Source organism: Loxodonta africana, chromosome 3 (assembly GCF_030014295.1).
Source record: "Loxodonta africana isolate mLoxAfr1 chromosome 3, mLoxAfr1.hap2, whole genome shotgun sequence".
NCBI lineage: Eukaryota > Metazoa > Chordata > Mammalia > Proboscidea > Elephantidae > Loxodonta > Loxodonta africana.
The window spans coordinates 34,300,054-34,323,384 of NC_087344.1; the positions used below are offsets into that span (position 1 = coordinate 34,300,054).

The 23,331-nt window shown below is 53.5% G+C and overlaps 1 protein-coding gene across 3 annotated transcripts; it reads right to left on the minus strand.

Moving 5' to 3' along the window:
* Positions 1-164: 164 nt before the first annotated feature.
* Positions 165-23,221, minus strand: SUGP1 (SURP and G-patch domain containing 1). 3 transcript variants are annotated; one of them, XM_003413517.4, is made up of 14 exons: positions 22,969-23,218; positions 20,254-20,416; positions 12,538-12,641; positions 11,451-11,678; positions 10,357-10,480; positions 10,022-10,122; positions 8,937-9,060; positions 6,626-6,999; positions 5,108-5,214; positions 4,208-4,385; positions 3,710-3,816; positions 3,118-3,263; positions 2,348-2,477; positions 181-2,046 (listed from the first exon to the last, which is right to left on the minus strand). In XM_003413517.4, the coding sequence occupies exons 1-14, from the start codon at positions 23,000-23,002 to the stop codon at positions 2,020-2,022; spliced, it is 1,947 nt and encodes a 648-aa protein (XP_003413565.1). In that variant the 5' UTR covers positions 23,003-23,218; the 3' UTR covers positions 181-2,019. The 3 variants fall into 3 exon arrangements, 2 of the variants coding, with proteins under 2 accessions (XP_064137092.1, XP_003413565.1); XR_010321265.1 differs by lacking the exon at positions 3,118-3,263 and having other exon boundaries at positions 170-2,046; positions 22,969-23,221; XM_064281022.1 differs by lacking the exons at positions 12,538-12,641; positions 20,254-20,416; positions 22,969-23,218 and having other exon boundaries at positions 165-2,046; positions 10,357-10,545; positions 11,451-11,580.
* Positions 23,222-23,331: the final 110 nt, after the last annotated feature.

Genomic DNA, 23,331 nt, shown 5'->3' on the forward strand with positions numbered 1-23,331 from the left:
TGCTTCTCTAGTCAGGGCCCTTTTTCCAGGCAGCCCTTGGCATTGCTCCAACTAGGTCTTTCAGTTGGGACAGCCCTCCCAACAGCATCGCCATGGGCCTGTTTAGTTTGTAGCTGGAAAACACCTCTCCCCTCAAGCTGGGACGTTTTGTGTCTTCTTTCCTAGGCAGCCCTCTGGGTTACCACCCCAGCCCCATTCCCTCCGTGTCCAGCTGACTGGGGGCCTGGGCACACAACTAGGGCATGTTTGTTGAAGGGCCTGGCCTTGCAGTGTCCCAGGCCTGCACCCTCATGGCATTCGGATCCCATCCCCCACCCTCCAGCCCTGTCCCAGGGAATAAAGTCCACGGCTAGAGCCTGGCAAGCCTCCCAGTCACTGAGAACAGCACCCAGTGACGGGGTGACGTGATGGGGGTGAGGCGGATTAGGTGTACTGCCAGGCCCTATGCTTGATGGCTACCCTGAGCTGCGTCTGTGAGCTCTGGACCCAGCCTGAGACCCCTGGGCAGCGCCAGGCTCAGGTGCCCTGCTCCAGGAACAGCATCTGCGGACAGGAGATGGGGTGGCACTAGTGTTACCGCAGCCTCAGGTCAGCCATCCTCGAGACCTCCCTATCCCCTCCCTGTCACTGAGATGCTCATCAGGCCACCTCCACCCGCAGCTCCCTATCCATCCTTCTGATCCATCCTTGTACCACTGGGTGGCCGCAGAGATCATTTAGGGAGTTCACTGCCGACGTCCCCACCAGACTCTGGCTCGTGGCTGATGTGCGCACAGGCTGCCTGAAGCTAAGCCTAGCTCTGAGCCCTGAGACTGAGCAGGAATCTCCGGCTCCGCAGGGTGAGCAAGGCCTGCTGGCGGGCAGGCGGGGCCCCACAGATGGCTGAGTCTTGCTGTTCCAAGTGTGGCTCGCAGAGCTGGGGATGTGGACTCCTAGGCCCCCTCAGACCTTGCTGAATAAAATCATGGGTGTTTTTCTTTTGGATCTTGAAAAGCCAGCTCCACCCACCTACCCTGGATTCTCCTCTGCTCTGAGGCCCCTCCCCCAGGAGCCCTCCTGACCACTATCTGCATGGGGTGGAAAGGCATCTTCCCTGTGACCCTCAGCAAAGCTCTGCTTGTTCACCTCGGTCCGTGTTAACACAGCACATCCAGTGACACACTCCCCACCAAAGGCACGAGCCTGTGACCTGCTTGTCCACCATAGTTTAATAAATGCTCTGGGGCCCACACTGGGCACAGACCTTCAGCAACAGGGTCAAGGCTACCAGAGGGAAGGAGCCCTGCAGGAGGGTACCTGGGTCAGGTGCAGGGAATGAGGTCTCCTGGGAGGAGCCCGAGGACATGGGGCAGTGGGAACAGGTGTGAACTGGGTGTTCCCACCTCCAAGGCTGCCTGCCCTGCAGGTCTGAGGCTGGGCCCTGCCCGCAGGCGCCTCCCCAGATTCCTCCTGGCCCAGTTTTGGCCCAGGTAAGGCCAGGTCCCAAGGAGCCCAGCATGACCCAAGTTTACTACACTAAAGCAGCCTTTCTCTGTCCCCTCTCTTCAGGAGAGACAGGGGGCTGCGTCCTCCCCATAAACTATGCCAGGGCTGAATAGGGAGTGGAGACCCCATAAGCAGACATGATGCTAGCATGCCCGGGACTCCTAGGGTGCTGGGAAATCTTCACAACATATCCCACCTGGCTTGCCCCCAGTCTGGCCCTGGCCCTACAGCTAAAGAACAGGAAGGTTGTGGCAGAAGGCAGGACCAGGCTGAGGAACAGGAGGGTGGTGATTGACAGGCCTGGCTGTCATGGCCAAGGAACAGGAGGGTCTGGGTGGACTGCAGGCCCGGCCCTATGGATGACGAACAGAAGGTTGTGGTGAGTGGCAGGCCTGGCTCCGTAGCAGGCTCCCACCAAGGCTTTAATACACAGCACGATACTCGCAATAACAGGAGGGTGGGCAGACACGCAGGCTGGAACGTTCCAGGGTCTGGGACAGTCCTTTAGGAAGTAGTGTGAATACTGGCGAATACTCAGTAGTAAGGCCGTCGGGGGTTGTTCTGTGGGAGGCAAAAAAGACAAGGTGGAGCTAACTTTAAAGGTTCTGGGGGCAGCTGAGCTCATATCCTCAGGACGTGACAGGAGGGAGGGAGGGAGGGATCTGGGGAGGAGAGGGGGTCTGATGTAGGCTGACTGAGAGTTCTGGTAGGGGCCAAGGGCAGACGGGTAGCTGGGGACCTGGCCTTGGTGGGCTGGAGAAGGCAAGGAAATTCTGGTACCACCACCAGGGCCCCACGCCCAGGGAGTTCAGAGAGGTGAGAGATCCTTAAGTGAATGGTGGGGGCGGGCAAGGGCACGCACCAGGGGGTTGGGCCGGAACCGGTAGGCCAACATCATCCTCTTGCGGAAGGCCTCATACTCATCATCCTCTTTAGAAAGCTCAGCCGGCCGGTCGATGCCAAAGCCGGCTCCGTCCACGGCGGTGGTCCCCCTACAGGAAGGGAGGGGGCAGGTGTGAGTGCTGGACCTGGGGGGCCAGTGGGCCCAGCACACACCCTGATCAGACCTCGATGCGGGCACTGTACTGAACTAGATGGGATCGTCTGTGCAGACATGCCCAGGGCTGTGAGCTACAGACAGCCGAGGTATTCCAGAAACAGCTGCTGAGGACAGAGAGGGCTGTTTCCCACCTGCCCCTCACTCACCCTGAGGATACCCCTCTTCGTCCTCCCTCTCCCTGGTGGGGAATAATAATAATGCCTCAGCCAGGCCAGCAGGCCCAGCATGCTCCCTTGGAGGACGGACCATTTGTGTATACATGTGCCCATTTGGTCTGGGTGGACACAGGAGAGAAAAGTCAGAATGCATCCCAGGGTGGGTCACCCTCCAGCACCATGCCTCATTTTTGGCATGGTGTGTGCAGTGGGGTGCTGCCATTGTTTCACTGAAGGAGAAAAGCCATCACACAGGGCAGGGATGAGGGGGACAGGGGACAAAGAGACAGCAGGCCCCTACTGCTAGGTCAGTGCCCACACACAGCAGGTTCCCCGAGCCCACCATCCAGTGCACTACCATGCTGACAGGATGCTTGATGCCCTGGCCCCCGTGAACCCCCATCTACCCACGCTCACTTGCTGACGGGGTTCTTGATGCCCTGACCCTCGGAGCCCAGGCCTTCGCCCTCCTTCCATCCCATCTTCATCAGCATCTGGTACCCGATGTTCTCCACCGTCAGCTTGAACTCCTTGTACTCTGAGTAGTCGGGCTCACGGCCCTCCTGCAGGGCGTGGGCACCATCAGTCACCAGGCCTCTGAGCCGTGCTTCAGCAGCCTCCCTACCTCTGGCCTCATTCATGGGGGACAATGCCCACCCGTCCACCCCATGAAGGTCATCTCCTGGGGCCCAGCTGGCAGTGTGCCTGTGCACCAAGCTCCTAGTGGCCGAGACAGGACAGCAACAAGCCCCACAGGCTCGCCCACTGGGGGATGAGGATCTGCTACATGAGTTGCTCTACAAAGACACCGCGTGGCTCTGCCTCACCAGCCTGACAATCCTGAGTAGGCAGGACACCAGCCCTGTCTACAGAAGCCAGTCCTTGGGCCTCTGCTGAGGAAGTGCTTTGCCTGTGCGTGCACTTAGTTGGTGCAATGGAAGCAGGTGCCTGCAGCCCCAGAACGTTGCAGTCGCAGACAGAGTAGCCATGGTCATGCGGCACCCTTTACCTTCAGGGCCTTGAAGGTCTCCATGAACTTCTCCAGTTCGTCCGGTGGCAGGAAGTCTCCGATGAAGTGCTTGCCCCGGCCCATCTTGGTTAGCTGCTCAGCCCACTCTGCCAAGGGAAGGAGGAGTAAGGGAGGGAGGAACGGGGAAGGCCCATGTTCCCACAGCCCTTCTGCAGGTTCTCCATGGCCAGCAAACACCGGCAGAGCTCTCTGCTCGCTGAAACGTCACCCCAGAGGACCACGAGGCAGAAGCCTCCAGCCAGGGTGGGCATGAGGTCTGGACCCACATGAGGTGCCCAGCAAGCCTGGGAGAGGAGTAAGGGCCCGGCTGCCCCATGGAGCCTCATCCACATCCCACCCCACCTCTTCACATCTTGTCCATCCTCACCTGGGCCTGGGCCTGGGCCTGCCCCTGCCCCCGACCCATGGCTACCTTGCATCTTGTTCATCTCCCACTCCCCCACATCCGGTCCTGCCGCCCCACCCTGCCCCACCCACCCCGAGTCTTGTCCATCTCCATGCGCCGCAGCTGGTGCTCCCAGGTGCCCAGCTCGCTGTCCACCTCCTCGTCACTGTCGTAACCATGCTGGTGCTGCTGCAGCGCCTTCTCCCACAGCAGCTGCATGTCCTGCATGGCGCGCTTGTGCTGCATGATCATGTCGTACATCTGCTGCATCTGGGGGGACGCACGTGGGGTCAGTGGGCCCCCATGCCTGCTTCTCTCTGCCAGAGAGCTCTGAGCCCAAGCAGCTGGTGGAGCCCAGGTCTCTGGGTCCCAGCATCTGCCTCACCCACAGCCTACCCCTGACCTCTGGGGAAGTCAGAGGTGACAGCCAAAGGCCCCGCAGCCCCCCGGGGGGCCAGCAGAGAGGTCGCCCTGGCCGTGGGGTCCTTAATCAAGGCAGGCTCACACCCCAAACACCACCTGCCCTGCGCTAATCAGGACTGTGTCCTGTAGCAGACACAGAGGAAAACTGTGGAGATGATTCTAGTTGTGTCCGGCCCACAAACGTGGTAGGAAGGGCCAGAGGAGGACTGAACCGGGGTGGAACCAGAGGGGGACCCACTGGCTAAGGAGCCTCCCCGCTGACCATGGCTCTGCATGGCACAGGGGACCCATGAAGAGGGGATGCAACTACAGTTGCTGTGACAAGGAGGAGCAGTTCCGGTGTTTGCTGTCCCAAATGCCCCTTCCGACAGTCTCGAGGTTGGCTGTGCCCACCCAGTCCCCCACCCTCCTCATGCTCACCCCAATCTCTGCTCCTGCCCCAACCCCTGCCTGACACCACCACCCCATCCCCTACCCTGACCCCTGCGCCCACCCTGCCCCTTGCCCTGTCCCCCACAACCTCCCCGCCCCTGCCCCAATCCATGCCCCGCCCCCGCGGCTGGCTTTACCTCCTGCTGCTCCTTCAGCTGCTTCTTCTGGGCGTCTGACAGCTCTGTGACGCCCACCAGGCCCACAGGCTTCCCCTTCTCGTAGCCAAGCCCCTTGAGGTCCTGAACTGGAGACAGAGGACACAGGACAGTCAGTGATACGCAGCCCCGCCCCAGGTCCTGAGGGGCAGAGTTGAAGAGTTCCATGTGGCTCCAACGTGGCGAATGAACCTAAAGCACCTGTGCAGGGTCCGGTGCACAGTGGGGCCCTCACCTTGGCTGTCACCATCGCCATGGTCATTGGTGACATGTGACAACCGCAGATGGCTGTCACTATCACCATGGTCACTGGTGATGTGATGACCACAGAGACTGCCTGTGCACTTTCTCCTACATCCCTGTTTTGTTTCCACGAGAGCCCCCTGGTGCATACGCTACACTCCCTGATACTGCAGATGTGGACACGAAGACAGAGAGGTTTGGGGCCTCGCTGCCAGTCACACAGCCACAGGCGACAGGGCAGGGGCTCCGCACGGTGAGACATGAAGCTGACACATGCAAGTGAACGCGTGTGACCACGCATGTGTGTGTGCATCTACACATGTGAGAACATGCATGCGTGTACAAGTGCACATATGTGCTTGCACACAGGGACCACGCATGTGAGTCTGAGTTCACGCATGTATGTCAGTGTGTGAGAATACATGTATAAGTGTACAGCTGAGCGCACACGTGGATGTATACGATCATGTGCATGCACACGTGTGAAGCATGTGTGTACGTGTGGATGTACAAGTGTGTACGTGCATGTCCAAGTGTGAGTGACTGCACTGTCTGAGCATTCATGTATGTTATGTGCGTGTCCACGTGTAGTGTAGCTCCCAGAAACCAAACCCTACTGGCAGACATGCAGTGCAGACGCAGGTCTGGCATACGACTCAGCCCTATAGCTCTATGAGCTCCTTCAGTGTAGGAAGCCAGCTGTTCTCAGAACAAATGCCATTTAACTTGGTACCCGTTTGGGAACTTGGTGGGAGCCAGCGGCACTTAGTGGGATGCCATGGCCTCATCTGGGAAGTGAAAACCACTTCCCGCAGGGAAGCTGGGCAGGGCACAGAAGCCCCTCGGGGGCATGAAGAAAGCTGTGCCACCTCTGCCCGTGAGAATGCCACACTGCTCCTGGGCACCCTGACTCCGTACCAGGTGAGGGCCGCCCAAGCCTGGACAATGCCAGCCAGTGACGTAAACCTGGGCATGAGTGACCCCAGTCCGAGGGCATGCTTAACAGGCCTCTGGGGCATATCTATACCTGTCGGCATTAGACAGACCTCCGGGCATAGGCTGAGCGGTGTTGGCTGGCTGTCAGAGCAGGGGCACTTGAACACCAGCCCAGGCCTCTCCACCCTGGGGGAGCTTTTGTCCAGAACCCCAGGGAGGATGACTTCCAGGACCCCTCAACCCCAAGCATGTTATAGTAGGGGGACACCACAATCTGAGCTGCCCTCCTTTCTATGTGGGGGCAGGGAGAAGACTGCTCACCTGACAGTGGTGAGGGGGCGGCGTCTGCATCCCTTTGCACCAGCTCGGCGGGCGGGAGCTCTACTTTATCCTCCTCAGGCCCCCACCGGCTCTTCCGCTTCCTCTTTGCAGTAGTCGCAGCAGCCGGCTTCCCAGGAGCAGTGGCCAGGGCAGTGGTGGGCATGGGGGTGGTGGAGGGCACAATGACAGCAGATGAGGCCAGGCAGGTAGTTGCAGGGGGCACAGCCCCTGACAGAGCCTCAGAGGGGCACTGGAGCTTCAGGCCAGGGTCAAGGGCTATGGGGGTGCCCATGGGGCCAGCCTTGGCTCTCCGGAATTCCTCCAGCTTCTGACGGTAATACTTGTACCCTTTGCTGTTGGGTTCATACAGAAAGCTGCAAAGGAGAGGAGGGGCTGTGAGCTGGCCTTGAACCCCAACCCAGACACCAGGCCATGTCCATGGTCACAGCGTGTCACAACTTCCTGCCTGGCCAGGCCTCAGTGGCTGCTGGTTCTGCCCGAGGAACATGATGACATGCTCATAGACTTTGAGAACCATAGGGCAGGCCAGGACTCCCCATCTCCCATCTTTATCAGGTGCCCCCACCCTACTCATCACGCCATGCCCAGGGGAACTGGGGTGAAACCCAGACCCCCGTCTGGGCAGAAGCCTCCCCAGGCTCTGTAATGTGAGGAACCCTGAACCAAACAGAGATGAGAAATGTCAGACAGCAAAAGCAAAGGGCCTGCCCTGAGCCCCGAGGAATCAAAGTCCCGACAGCCTGGCACATCAGCATACCCCTCGATGCGTTTGTGAGGGCATCTCGAAAGGCAGGACACTTGTGCGCTGGGGTCCCCTTGGCCCTCTCCCTGCCTATCACAGAGTCAGGCCTATTCTGGCTCCCTGCTCCACTCCAACAACACACGTCCCCGAGCTGGCAGCTGGAGTCCCTGGATGGTGCAAATGGTTAATGCTTAGCTGCTAACCGAAATGATGGCGGTTTGAGTCCATCCAGAAGCTCACTGGAAGAAAGACCTGGCAATCTACTTCTGAAAAAAATCAGCCATTGAAAACCCTATGGAACACAGTCCTACTGATACACACGGAATCACCACGAGCCAACGCTGACTCAGTGGCAACAGTTTTTTTTTTTTTTTTCTTGCCAATGCAGTACTAGGGGCACTTACAGGGTCCCGACAAAGGTCTGCATTCACACTAGGATAGGTGGCTCAGCAGGTGCCTCAAAGCAAGAGTGCTTGTCCCTTGGTTGAAACGGCACAAAAAAGCCCCAAGAGAGTGTGGGGGGGCCCAGGCCTCACTGACTCAGAGATACGGGGCACTTTCCTGTACTCCTCTGGGTCACAGTACAAGCATCAGGAAGCCCAGGGAAAGACAGTGTGCAACATCAAGAGACAAGCAAGGTGTTTGTTCAGAGAAATGGAGAGGCTGGATGTGAGGACACTGGACAGGTTCCCTGAGGGCCAGTGTCAGGGACCAGCTTAAGGAGGATGGGCCTTGTCCTGGCCACACAACCTCAGCCTGACCACACAGCCCTTCCCGACAGCACCATCTCTCCCGGACCACACCACTGCGTCCTGACCACATGGCCTTATTCCAACTGCATAATCGTCCTGAATGCACAACTCTGTCCTGAACCAGGAAGGCACTGCAAGTCTTGGCATCTCTGACCAGAAGAGGGGGCTAGGATTGGAACCTTGGTGGAATCCCATGACATTGACTACTTTCACTGGATGGATTTTGCAGCCAGTGTCTAGTGCAATAGTCTCCTACTTCCATAAACTTACTTACAGGAAAACGGTGAAAAGGTGGAATGACTTAGAGCAGATGTTAGTCGGGGGGCTCAGAGAGGTGGCCCACACCACAGGAGTCATCAGGAAGACTCTGAGTTGGAGCACCCTGGGGGTCCTCCAGTCCACAGCAGACCTCTCTCCTGACTCCAGACCCAGACACCCACGGCCTTGTGACCCCTCAGGCACCAGACACATGGCACACCTGACCCTCAGGCATCCCCTCCCAGCCCCTCTCCTCAGCCTCTACTTCCAGCAGCCCCTCCTGTTGGTTCCCCTGCCCACGCCCACCACCAGCCCATCTCTGACCAACCCCCACGGCTGCTGACTGGGACCCTGAGAGCACAATGACCACATCCTGCCCTGCTCCAGCCCCTCCACAGGCCCATGAGTGGACACTTCTGAGCCCCAGGGGCCTGGCCCTGCCCAACCCTGCAGCCCGGACTCCCACGCCCTGATGCACCCCCCACACCCACCTTCACCCCTACCTGTGTGCCGCCCCTACCTGCGTGCCGCCCCTCACCTGAAAGCCTGGTTCTCACGGTTGTTCTGGAGGGCGATGGTCTCCACCTCCGGACCCCCGTCTGCTATGAACCTGGCCAACTTTTCTGCAAGGTTCTTGGCCTCTTCATCCTCTGGGGGTGAAACTTTAAGCAGGCTGTCAGTACTGAGCGCAACGCACCACACCCAACAGCCTAACTTCCGCTAAGAACCCCACAGCAACTCGGCAACTTGAGGGGCTCGTCTTAGGAGCAATGCAAAGAAAAACAACAAACGGGAGTCAGATTACTGCAGGAGACCAACACCCACCCACCGGATCAGTGCCACAGCCCCTTGCCCCACCCCCTACTCCAGGACTAACACTGATTCAGCATCATAGGTGCTTCCCTGCACCCACCCAGCCTCAGTACCTACACTGGGGGAGCCTCATGGCACACCCCACCCAGTCCCTGCCTAGGACTGATGCAGGTCAGCGTGACGCCTCCTGATCCGACCCTGGGACCGCTGGGTCAGTGTCTTGGCACCCCCGCCCCCATCCTGGTTGGGTCTGGGCCAGGGGGACAGGCCCACCCTGGATGGGGAGGAGGTCACAGTGTGGAGACAGGCCAATCCTCCTCCTCTGGGGAGAGGGTCAGGGAAAAAGGGCCAGGTGCCAGGGAAGGAACTCTGCCTCATTCCAGCTCCCGCTGTCCACCAGGGCACCACTTCACCCGCAGGTGAAGACCCACAGGTGTCCCCCACTGCCCTGGAGCTTGCCCCAAACCCCACTGGCTGAATGTTCTCGGCTGTCTTGTCCCCTGCTCCCACAAGTATCTTGTAGCTGAAGTGCTCAGCCCATGGCGGGAGCATGTTGGTGCTCATTAAACAACCAATGGACATGAGCTCAACCCTCCAGTGCTCTCCTCTGGGCACCCTGTGTGCCCAGCACAGGGCCAGGTGGGGAAGGGGGACCCTGTGTCACCTGATCCCACAGTTCTGGAGGGGATGGTGGTGCCGGCCCAGCTCGAGACAAGGATACAACATGACCTGAGGGGCCCTGATTCCCCACCGGGCACAGTTTCCCAGGCCCCCTCCCCTTGCCTACCTGGCTCCCACTGCCCCACTTACCTTTCTGAGGGGCCGCCTGCATCTTCTGTGCCTCCTTCCTCATCTCGGCCACCTTCTTTCTGTAGTAGAGGAACTCCCGACTGTTTTTATCGTGCAAAAACCTGGACAGGGTTTGACAAAGGAGAGGGCCTGAGCAGCTGTAGCAAGGGGGCCACATGGCTCCTGGGACACTTTGCACACAGCAAGCTGGCAGGACCCTGACACAACCCAGGGTTATGTCTCTGCTCCGCCCAGCTGTGCCCACAACCTGGCACACCCTCACCCCAGTAACCTCCACAACGGCACTACAGCTAAGCAAGAAGATGGCACCAGCCCCTGGCCCCAGAGACACTCACGAGAAGGCGGGGTTGTCTTTGTAGTCCTCCATGGCCACCTTCTCTAGCTCAGGGCCGCCTTCCGCCACAAAGCGGGCCAGTTTTTCTATCACTTTCCGAGTCTCGACTCCCTCTGGGGGTGAAACTTTAAGGAGGCTGTCAGTACGGGGGCTTAACTCACACACCTCACAGTCAACAGGCACACTCTCTCTGGGGACCACAATGACAGAGGGTGGGGAGAAGAGGGTGAGATACGGGACATCAGTGCCTGGTCTGTGCACACAGCACCAGGAACACAGGGTCATCTGCACAGTCGAGAGCACATGGGCAGAGAGGGCACACCAGAGCTGTGTGCCTCACAGGGGCTGTGTGTTGCATGGGGTCCACGTGCCTCATGGGGCCATGTCCACCCCAGACCGGGAGGAGGCCTTTGAAAACACATCCAGTCTCACTTTTCTTTTCAGGAATGATTAATTCTTTCTTTTATTGACCAGTTTTCAGTATTATGAGTTGGTTCCCTTTCACCCTCCTTTATAACTCAGGAGGCCCCACAGGACCCAGGGGGGCTGCCCCTGCCCCTGCTTGTCTTCGTTCATCTCAGGAGCACAGGCAGGCGAGGCTGGTCTCTGGTTTCCTCAGACCCTGGCACTGCCCACCAAGAGCATGTGTGAAGTTGTCACAGCATGGTAGGGACATACAGCCACCAGCCCTGGCCCCGGTCTGGCCCCCCAGCACTCAGTGACCTGGGGTCCCTCTGAAGGTAGGCAAGGCTGCACGCAGGGAGGCATGCTGCTGCCTGCTCCCTGCTACCCCATAGAGAGCAACCACCTTCCTCCCTACCCAGGGCAAGGGACCACGGTCTATTTGCTCACAACACTGTTGTGTGGGATGAGTGACCCACAGTGGGGCACGGCACTCCTGGGCCTTGGTAGGAGGGTCAGCGCATGCCCAGCCAGAGGCTCTGCCAGCACTGCCCAGAGGGTGGGCCACATGAGAGGACCCCATGCCCCATACATACTCCAACCACCCCTCCCCAGGTCCACCCCAAGCCCTCCCTGCTGAGAGCGTGGCCTCAGGCCACCTCCCCTGACCACAGGCCCTGGCCCCGTGCCTACCTTTGATCTCCAGCCATTGCTCATAGTCTTCCTCATCGTCGTCATCCGGGGACTGGAAGACGCTCGGCCGGGTGGCCACGGGGAGCTGCTTGGCATGTGAGTATGTTTTCCCTGGGCCCGGTGGGCCACCCAGTCCCAGGCCTGCTCGCTTGCTGATCAGGAGAGGCCTCCTCACAGTGCTGGGGACGGGTGTGCTCTGGGGGGCACTGGCCGAGTTTGGGGGGGCATCTTGGAAAGGAAGGAAAGTCCTGTCGGATCAGAGGCCACACACTCCCAGGAGGCCACCCACGCCCCACAGATCATCGGAACGCGCCCACGAGGATGCCACCTAATTTACAGATGAAGACAGTAGGCTCAGCAAGCAGGACTTGTCACGGTCACCCACCAGGGCCCCAGCTCTGTGGACAGAGCTTTCCTGGAACACATAGACCCACACCCGCATTCCAGAAAGAAACCACGTCCTCTGACTGCCAGTGTGATGCCAACTGCTGGTGCCAAGCTACTCGCACCTTCACATACGGCATGGGCCTGGACAGCATGGGGAGCTCAGGCAGTCCCCTCCTCAGTGAACGGTGGTCCCTCAGCTGTCCTAGGGACCCGACGGTGGCTGAGTATCAGTGGCTCACAGGAAATGACCTCTGATCAGTCAACTCTGTGGTGCAGACATGGGCCTCGTCCGGCCCCAATACATCCCTCAGTATTCCTGTGGGCCAGTGACCCACACACCTGCACACAGGGACCTATGTCCCAGGGCAGCCCTAGATGGGGAGAAGACCCTGGCACACTGGCTGGGGAGTGTGGTCTAGTTTGGGACCAGCTATGTCCAACAGAGTCATGGTCCCCCTGAGACACCCATAGGTGGGAGCACACACAGGCCACGCTCAGAGGGGCACACAGTGTAGATCCTAACCGGCCACAGCCAGGCTGGCTCTGCACCCACGCTGGGTCCTTGGGCCTAGTATTTCTAAGTGTCAGTTTCCTATCTAAAATGGGAGGCAAAAGTTTGGTGGGCACCTGGGGGTCTGCACTCTGAGGAGGGGTGGGTTGGGCAGGGAGCCCCCGGGATCACAGGGGCAGCCCCACTCACCTGTGCTGGTCTGCGCCTTCTGCAACTTCAGAAACTGCTGCAGGAAGCTGCCGTCGTTGGCGAACTTGTTGGAAATGGAGGAAGAGTCATGCGCATTTGCAATTCTAGACCCGAGAGTGAGAGAGGACAAGGGTAAGCAGGGGCAGGAGAGACAGGTCAAGGGCCGCTGCGGCCCCATACTCACCAAAACTGGCCCCCACAGGTGTCAGGGGGCTGCTGTGAAGCGCAGGAGCAGGCTTCCAAGCAGGAGGTTGGGGATACTCCTGTTCAGGGAAAACAACACTTCGTGTACTCACACCATCTCTGCCTGCGCCCAGCCCTCTCAGGTCCAGACGCCCAGCCCCCCGAGACTGGCTCCCGCAGTGTGTGCGAGCCACCTGATGTGCCTGCCTTTAACAGCATCTCTGCACCCTGACTGGTTTGAACACCTGGCTTCCTGCCTAGACCTCCAAGTTCTTTAGGGAAGGCCTGTGTCTGTTCCTTCACGTGTGTGACTCCAGTGCATGCCAGCACCTCTAGGTGTGTCACAGGCGTGCCAGAAAATGCCAGCAATCTCCGAGCAGAAGAGTTACATGGGCACTCTCTTTATTTTTTCTACTGTCTTGTTATTATTATTAATATTTTTTTAAAGGCAAACCCGAGGGCCTAAATATTTTGAGTTCTAACTTATTTTTCTTCTGTCACTGTGGTGCACTGACTTACTTATTACAGCCCTTCTTGCCATAGTCTTTGTGACTCTCACAGGATGACTGGGTGGGACTATGCAAATAGGGTACTTGTGGCCTACCAAGGGGACTGGACAACTTGCTGCTCATGTAAATACGATGTATGGAACCTGTGACGGTTAAGGTTATTTATCAAGTCGGCTGGGCCATGGTTTTCAGTGGTTTGGTAGTTATGTAAAGATGTAGCTGTCTTCCATTTTGTGATCCAATATGAATCCTAGCCTCTCTGCCTGTGGTCATAGACCCATTTGGAACTGAATTGTCTGTTATGTCAAAGAGGCAGGATTACGGTGGGATATATCTCAAGTCACTGCCTTAGTAGAGGATGTAACTCAAGTCACAACTCTTATCCCAGTTACCATCCTTACTACCCTTACTCAAGTCACAACCTTACACTGCCTTGTTCAAGTAGGAGCAAGTTCTTTGAGAATATAGTCTGCACCCATTACGTACGTATGTTTATATATACATATGCACACACAGACACACACACGAATGCTCTGACAAAGCTCTCTCTCTTGCTCTGGATCCTAGATCCGGCTTATCATCATTTGACCTCCTGTTCTTGAAACTTGAGCCAGCAGCCTATCATCTGACCTGATTCACCAGCTTCCGCAGCCTTGTGAGCCAGCAGCCTGTCATCTGACCTGCTAATTTGGGTTCGTCAGCCCCTGCAACCACATGAGTCAGGAGAAGCCTCCAGCCTGACATCTGAACCACGGATTTGGGACTTGCCAGCCACCACAACCGTGTGAGCCATTTCTTTGATGGTTCATGAGTTCTGTGAGACATTGCAGCGAATTACGGAACCCAAAGACAGGAAGAGAGTACTCAGGGGAGGAGGAGCGGTTGATGTTAGAGATGATGGAGTGGTACAGCAGTTTGGAAAAGGTGGACATTTGGGACATCTTCAAAAAAACAAAAAAAAATTTTTTTTTTTTTTAACTTCCACCTCAGAGGAACTAGCTTTATGCTGATTCTTCTAAAAAGAAATTACCCATTCGATCATAAAACAGAGGCTTGTTATGGAACAAGTAGAAATGTAGAAAACAGGAATGTAGGAATCAAGGGGGAAAACCCCACAGAGTCCTGCATCTCAAAAGGGCCACTATTCCCATTTTGGGATATTTACTTTGCACCCTAAGTTTGAAGTCAGAGGAAATGAGGCTGTAACCACAGACCACACCTGCAACCTCACACAGTTGCTGCTTCTGTTCCTCCTTAACCCACCACTCAGCCAACCTCAGAGATCCCCCTTTATATTGTTCCTCAGGGCCGTGTTAACGTTTTGCCATAGTGACGTGCCCAGGTAGGTGGCAAAAGTGTAGGGAGCCCACAGGTCTACCATTTCTCTTTAAAATTGTCTTATTTTTCTAGGAATCTGCTCTAATGAACTAAAAATGCAAAACAACTAAAAACAACAACACAGGGCGCTGGTTAAGTCAACCACAGGACCTCCAGAGAGCAGACAGGGCTGCCCTGAGAAGTCAAGATCCTAAAGCAAAAGTGGCCAGATACATTAAATGAAAACAAAGAGACAGAATATAAAACCACATCTACAGTACGGTCCCGCCTAAGTCAAGACAGATTTGAGTTGAAAACTGTTAGAAAAACACATTAAAACGTAGCCAGTTGTATTGGGGTTGTGGGTTATAACTCTTTTCCCCCTTTTCTCTCTCCTGTATTTTCCAGATTTTCTGTATGAATTATCTTTAAGGTTATTTTAAATGAAAGAAAAAGGAAGTTCTGGCTGATAAACTGCCCTTGGCATTAGACAAGCAGGCTCCCAGTGTCCCTCAGTGCTCCTATTCTCCTTTATGCTGTAGCATTGCTCCCCAGGGGACGGGGTGGGGGTGGGGGTTGCTGTACATCAAGGCAGCAGACAGATACCACTGAAAACTATAACAAATGGTGAGGGCTAATGTAAGGCTGGTTCTTGACGAACAGAAAAAACACAATGGGGTGTATCCACACAAACGAATTTTACTCAGCTCTAAAAAGGAACCAAAGGAGCCCTGGTGGCACGATGGGTAACTACTCGGCTGCTAACTGAAAGGTTGGGAGTCTGAACCTACCCAGCAGCTGGTGATCTACTTCCATAAAGATTATTGCCTAGAAAACCCTATAGAATAGATCCTCTGTCACATGGGGTTGCTATGAGTCAGAATCGACTCCACAGCACCCAGCAACAAAAATGAAGCGTTGATACATGCTTCAACATGGATGAACCTCAAAAAGGTTATGCTGACTGCGAAGAGTCAGACACAAAAGGACAAATACTGTGTGATCCCACTTATACAAAATGTCCAGAACAGGCAAACCCACAGATACAGAAAGTAGAGTCGTGGTTGCCAGGGGTTGGGAGAACATGAGAAGTGACTGCTGATGGGTACAGCGTTTCTATTTGTTCCAGAACTAGATAGAGGTGGTGGTTGGACAACTCTGTGAATTAACTAAATGCCATTGAACCGTATCCTTAAAAGAGTGAATTTTAAGGTATGTGAATTGTTGTTGTTGTTGTTAGGTGCCCTCGAGTCAGTTCTGACTCACAGCAACCCCATGTACAACTGAAAAAAAACACTGCTTGGTCCTGCACCATCCTCATGATCCTTGTCATGCTTGAGCCCACTGTTGCAGCCACTGTGCATCTTGCCAAGAGTCTTCCTCCTTTTCGCTGACCGTCCTCTCTACCAAGCATGACGCCCTTCTCCAGGGACTGATCCCTCCTGGTAACCTCCAAAGTATGTGAGACATAGTCTCACCATCCCTGCCTCTAAGAAGCACTCTGGTTGTACTTCTCCCAAGACAGATTTGTTTGGTCTTGGGAGTCCACGGTATATTCAATATTCTTTGCCAACACCACAATTCAAAGGCGTCCATTCTTCTTTGGTCTTCTTTATTCATCTAGCTTTTGCATGCATATGAGACAATCTAAAACACGATGGGCTGGATCAGACACACCTTAGTCCTTAAGTGACATCTTTGCTTTTTAATGCCTTAAAGAGGTCTTTTGCAGCAGATTTGCCTAATGCAGTGCGTCTTTTGATTTCTTGACTGCAGCTTCCGTGGACGTTGGTTGTGGATCCAAGTAAAATGAAATCCTTGACAATTTCGATCTTTTCTCCATTTATCATCATGTTGCTCATTGGTCCAGTTGTAAGAATTTTTGTTTTCTTTACATTGAGGTGTAATCCATACTGAAGGCTGTGGTCTTTGATCTTTATCAGTAAGTGCTTCAAGTCCTTTTCACTTTCAGCAAGCAAGGTTGTGTCATCTGCATAACGCAGGTTGTTAATGAGTCTTCCTCCAATCCTGATGCCCCGTTCTTCATACAACCCAGCTTCTCGGATTATTTGCTTGGCAGACAGACTGAATAAATATAGTGAAAGAATACAGCCCTGACACACACCTTTCCTGACTTTAAACCATGCAGCATCCCCTTGTTCTCTCCAAACAACTGCTTCTTGATCTGTGTACAGGTTCCTCATGAGCACAATCAAGTGTTCTGAATTCCCATTCCTTGCAATGTTATCCATAATTTGTTATGATCCACAGTCAAATGTCTTTGCATAGTCAATAAAACACAGGTAAACATCTTTCTGGTATTCTCTGCTTTCAGCCCAGATACGGTATTCCTGGTTCCACATCCTCTTCTGGATCCTACTTGAGTTTCTGGCAGGTCCCTGTGATCTTTGGCAAAATTATACTTGCATGTGATATTAATGAAATTGTGTGATAATTTCCACATTCGGTTGGAGGGCCTTTCTTGGGAATAGGCATAAATATGGATTTCTCCCAGTCGGTTGGCCAAGTAGCTGTCTTTCAAATTTCTTGGTGTATACGAACGAGCACTTCCAGCACGGCATCCACTTGCTGAAATATCTTGATTAGTATTCTGTTAATTCCTGGAGCCTTGTTTTTTGCCAATGCCTTCAGTCCAGCTTGGACTTCTTCTTTCAGTACCATGGACTCCTGATCATATGCTACCTCCTGAAATGGTTGAACACTGACCAATTTTTTTTGGTACAGTGACTCTGTGTATTCCTTCCATCTTCTTTTGATGCTTCCTGCGTCGTTTAATATTTTCCCGTAGAATTCTTCAATGTTGTAACTCCAGGCTTGAATTTTTTCTTCAATTCTTTCAGCTTGAAAAATGCCAAGTATGTTCTTCCCTTCTGGTTTTCTAACTCCAGGTGTTTGCACAATGTCATTGTAATACTTCACTTTGTCTTCTCAAGCTGCCCTTTGACATGTTCTGTACAGCTCTTTTACTTCATGTCTTCCTTTTGCTTTAACTGTTCTATGTTCAAAATCAAGTCTCATCTCTTCTGACATCCACTTTGGTCTTTCCTTTCTTTCCTGTCTTCGTAATGACTCCTTGCTTTCTTCACGTATGATGTCCTTGATGGCATTCCACAACTCACCTGGTCTCCGATCATTACCATTCAACACGTCAAATCTCTTCTTGATGTGGTCTCTAAATTCAGGTAAGATATACGCAAGGTTGTGCTTTGGCTCTCGTGAACTTGTTCTAATTTCCCTCAGTTTCAACTTGAACATGAGCAATTGATGGTCTGTGCCGCAGTCAGCCCCGGCCTTGTTCTGACCAATATTGAGCTTTTCCATAATCTCCTTCCACAGATGTAGTCAATTTGATTCCCGTGTATTCCATCTGGTGAGGTCCACGTGTATAACTGCCATTTGTGTTGGTGAAAAAAGGTATTTGCAATGAAGAAGTCGTTGGTCTTGCAAAATTCTATCATGTGATCCCTGACATCGTTTCTATCACCAAGGCCATACTTTCCAACTATCAATCCTTCCTTGTTTCCAACTTTCACATTCCAATCTCCAGGAAGTATCACTACATCCTGATTGCTTGGTCGATCAATTTCAGACTGCAGAAATTGATAAAAATCTTCAATTTCTCCTTTGGCTTTAGTGTTTGGTGCATAAATTTGAGTAACACTTGTATTAACTGGTCTTTCTTATAGGCGTATGAATATTACTGTATCACCGACAGCGTCGTACTTCAGGACAGATCTTGAAACGTTCTTTTTGACAATGAATGCAAAGCCATTCCTCTTCAAGCTGCCATATCCGGCATAGTATATGGTTCAAAATGACCAATACTAATCCATTTCAGCTCACTAATGCCTAGAGTATCGATGTTTATGCATTCCATTTCATTTTTGACCACTTCCAATTTTTCTAGATACATAATCCATACATTCCATGTTCCAATTACTAATGAATGTCTGCACCTGCTTCTTTTCATTTTGAGTCATGTCACATCAGCAAATGAAGGTCCCGAAAACTTGACTCCATCCACATCATTAAGGTGAACTCTATTTTGAGGAGGCAGCTCTTCCCTAGTCGTCTTTGGAGTGCCTTCCAACCATTGTCTCATATAGTGCTCATTTTCTGGCACTGTATCAGATAATGTAAACCCTGATGGTGTAGTGGTTAAGTGCTACCTACGGCTGCTGACCAAGAGGTCAGCAGTTCAAATCCTCCAGGCGCTCCTTGGAAACTCTATCGGGCAGTTCCACTCTCTCCTATAGGGTCGCTTTGAGTTGGAATTGACTCAACGGCAGTGGGTTTGGTTTTGGTTTATATCAGATAATTTTCAGCTTCTATTCATAAGTTTTCACTGGCTAGTTCTTTTCAGAAGGAGACTGCTGGGTCCTTCTTTCTAGTCTGTCTTAGTCTGGATGCTCAGCTAAAACTTGTCTACTCTGGAGTAACCCTGTTGGTATCTAAATGTTGGTGCCATAGTTCTCAGCATCACAGCAACATGCAAACCCACACAGTGCAATAAACTGACAGACGCATGGGGGATGTGAATTACATCCCATGATAAACTAACAAATAAATGAAAACCTAAGGACATAACGGTTCTACAGAATCGTAATTAGGGAACATGTTTTCCTTTCAACAAGTAGAGAAAACACCAGGACGTGAGATAGATCACACCTTCGTGAAACAAAGCAAAGCAAAGAGAAGGTATAGAAATGGATCAAAATGGTTGTTTTGGGATGACTTAAATATTTATTTCTTCAGCTCTAAATTCTAAAATTCGGTATTCCTTGATTTTTCTTTGTCGTTGTTATCTCCAAACTAGCTGCACCAGGCACCTGCCCACCCGATGTCCCTTCCAGCCCTTGATCTAGATGCTATGATCTAGTGGCTTAGCTGAGACCCCTGGAACCCCTCCTGGAGGGGATCCTACGGGGTTTGTCCATCTTGGCACAAGTCCTTCCACAACCCCAGGGGCAAGAGTCCATGAGCCCCCACCACTGGTCACTCGACCTAATGTTCCTAAGTCCTTGGATGCCAGGCTGTGCTGGCACGGGCACCAAGATGGGAGACAGAAGTCAGATGGAGTTTTGTGGAGTATGCACAGCCTACACATTGGACCCCAGAGGAAGGGGCAGCCTCTCTGATAATTCATCTTTCACCTGGAATCCTTGTATCTTATCAACACGACCATCCTGCTTCTCCCACTCTCCAGCATTCAGTGTCTCTCAGAACATGCAGTGGAAACTACGTGAGCTGTCTCCTGCCTTGCTCCACCCAACACACAGGGGGCAGGGGCTCTCTCCCTGTCCTGGTCTTCACACCAGCTTGACCGGGGCTTCAAAACACAGAGCATCATCTCTACCCCTACAGTGTCACTATGCCTCACTTTATTCTCCAGCAGTGCTGAGGTGGGGGCTCACATCCCCCTTTACTAGCAGGATGTGAGCCCCATTAGGGCAGAGCAGAGTTTGCATTTTACTCTGGGCTATGCTCCCAGCCCCTGGCACATGTTTGGTCCTCCGTAACTGCCAAGAGACTTGTTCCTTTGCTGGCACCCTGAGCTTCCTTAAAGGGGTGCCCATTCCACTCCTTGGTTGCCAGGCTGTGGCTGGTGCATGTCCACTGACCTCCAAAGCAAAGCCCTCTACCGGCAACCGTCCACACCTCAGCCTGGGTCCCAAGGGGCACTTACTCTCCTGGGTGCGAGCTGACCACCTGGTTCTGCTTGGCTTTCTGCTCCATCTTGGCTTCGATTTCCCGTTTCTTCTGAGCAATGAGCTCTTCCTGGTGAAGAATGTTCATGTTCATTTTTCCAGACTTGGGGGGGGCCACCCCAAACCATCGGTTTGCCTTTCCTGGGGAGGGAAAAGGAGCATGTCAGAAGTTCAACTTTGCTTCACATGTGTCCTGGTGCCTGCTACAGGCCAGCAGCAACCAACTTCTGGCTGATTCACACGTCTGTTCACACATTCATTCAGCAAACACTGACCGAGTGCCCAGTCAACATTGAGTTGACCCCAATTTATGGCAACCCTACACGTGTCAGAGTAAAACTATCCTCCATATGGTTTGCAATAGATTGCTGGGTTTTTCTTCTGAGGTGCCTTTGGGTGGACTTGAACTGCCAATGTTTTGATTAGCAGCCAAGTATTAACCACTTGCACCCCCCCCCCCGGGACTCCAACCAAGCACCCATTAGGTGCTGAATGAAAGAGCCATGGCTTCTGCCTGTTGGGATTCACTTCCAGTTGGAGAGACAATAAACCTGTAACAAGTAACTACAAATTGTGATCAGATCTCTCCTGGAGGCCAAAAAACCAAAATACCAAACCCGCTGACGTCAAGTCAATTTTGACTCATGGTGACCCCGTGTGCATCAGAGTAGAACTGCTCCATAGTGTTTTCTTGGCTGTGATCTTTAGGTGCTTTACTAGCCAAAAGGTTGCTGGTCTGAACCCACCCAGAGGTGCCTCATAAAAGAGGCCTGGTGATCTGCTTCTGAAAGGTCACAGCTTTGAAAACCCTATGGAGCAGTTTTACTCTGCACACATGGAGATGCCATGAGTTAGTGCTGCCTCGACAGCAACTAAGAGCAATCTATAAGGAAGCAGATTGCCAAGTCTTTCTTCTGTGGTGCTGATAGGTGGTTCAAACCACAATCTTTAAGTTGGTAGTCAAGTACAAACTGTTTGCACCAAAAGTGGGTGGGAAAGAGCAATGGAGTAGCTCCTACGCAGCTAGGGTTCCAGAAAAAATGCCTGCTAGAGGGGCATTTACACTTAGACCAGATGATGAGCCAACCTCGTGGAAATCCAAATGAGGAGTGATCTGGGCAAAAGAAGAAATGTTGTGTGTCCATGCATGAACAAGGGGACCAATATGGCCAGAATGAACACTAGAGGCTGGGGCAGAGGGGAATGAGAAGAGATGAGCTATGAGAGGGAGCTTGGGTTTTACTCCGACAGCTTTGGGAAGTAACATGGAGTATTAAGCTGAAGAAGGTTATTGTTAGCTGCTGTTGAGATAAACCCCAATGCATGGTGACCACATGCACGATGGAACAAAATGCTGCCCAATCCTGCTCCATCCCCATGATTGGCTGTGGATTGGACCATTGTGATCTACTGGTTTTCATTGGCTGATTTCCAGAAGTCAGGCCTTTCTTCCTGTCCATCTTAGTCTAGAAGCTCCAGTGAAAACTGTTTAGCATCATAGCAGCACCCGAGCCTCCACTGACGGATGGGTGGTGGCTGCAGATGAGGTGCTCTGGCTGAGAATTGAACTTGGGTCTCCTACATGGGAGGTAAGAATACCACCACGGAATGAGATCCAACTGCAGTTTTAACTTTTTAGATTGTTCTGGACACTGACTGGAGAGACTGTAGAGGTAGCAGGGAGGCTACTTATAGACCTCCAACTGAGACAACAGTGTCATCAGACTAGAGTGGTAACCTTGAAGATGGAGAAGACACCTTGAAGGTTTCCTGTGGGACTCAGAGAAAAACATAAATTCTGAAAAGTGGTTCTCAAGACCCTGCCTGAGGTGGCTCCCCTCCACTTTCAATTCAGAAGTTCTTCAGATGGACAAGCTGGGCCCACCGCAGGGCCTGTGCACTGGCCATCTCGCTTGGCCTCAGATCTTCCCAAACCTGGCACCTTCTTATCTAGAATGTAGCCAGCTAAGACAGGTCTTTTCTGCCACCCAGTATTAGACTCCACCCCACTGTCTCACATCATCACAATTCTCCCATTACAAACACTTGCTCATTTGTACATTGTCTGACATGCCAGTAGAAGGCAACCTGCACGAAGGCAGGGCCCTGGTTTGGTGACTGCTATACCCCCAGCACCCAGCAAGGTGCTGGGCGTAAGGCGAGCACATCCAAACTATTTGCTGAGTGGGAGAATGCATCCCAGTCTGGAAGTTTAGAACTGGGGGAGAAGGATGAGCAAGGCTTGTGGCTAAGTAGGACTCAAAGACCCAGGAAAGTGTGTAAGGGGAGTCCCAAGACAGTCCAGAGAAGCAGCTTTTCCACAAACCGGGAAGCAGGCCAAACGACAGCTGCTACAAAAAGGGGGGCGCAGGACGGCCCAAGGTTGCCGCTCCTTCGGAAAGCAGAGCTCGGAACAGCCGGGAAGGCCGCTATTCCGGAAAGAGGGAGCAGGGCAGACTGGGTTGGCGGCCTTCACGGAAAGCGGGCCGCCCTCGGTAAGCCAGGCGGGGGCAGCCGGCGACCCGGGTCTAGGGTCTCGGGGAACGCGGGAGAGGCAGCAGCCGCCACTTCAGGCGCCCAGGGGGCTGGGCTAAAGTGGCGGCGGGCCCGGGCAGACCCTACGGGAAAGCGAGGCGACGGTGCTTAGCTCGGAGGACCCAGGCAGGCGCCTGAGGGGAAACGAGAGCTGTTACCTGCAACATCCCGGTTGTCCATCTTGAGACTCATCCAATCCCACAATGCTCGGGCGCCGTCTAGGGGGAGGGGCTGTTATAGCGCGCGTGGCATGATAGGAGATGTAGTCCGCGTCGGCCAGCCCCGCCCCGCCATTGCGCGGATGCCCAGAGTCTTCCCTCAAGGACCATAGCCTTAGTCTACCGGCGACGTCTGGTCTCAGTTCCGCTAACCAGAAGGCGTCGTCTTTTTTCACACCTCTCCAGAGTCCCGTGCATCCCAAATACAAACTACATAGCTTAAAATAATCTGCGCGGCAGCTCTCGCGATAGCCGCGAACACGCCTCGCCCCGCCCCTCAGGCCTGCTTCCGCCTCCCTGTGG

Bases quoted from the DNA above. Each gene is read 5' to 3' on its own strand.
- SUGP1 (XM_003413517.4), bottom strand. From the start codon at position 23,002: ATGAGTCTCAAGATGGACAACCGGGATGTTGCAG. The intron at 5,215-6,625 runs GTGAGCAGTCTT...CTCTGTCTCCAG, and splicing joins CGCCCCCTCACCACTGTCAG to TTCAGGACCTCAAGGGGCTT. The intron at 4,386-5,107 runs GTAAAGCCAGCC...GCGTCCCCCCAG, and splicing joins AGCTGAAGGAGCAGCAGGAG to ATGCAGCAGATGTACGACAT.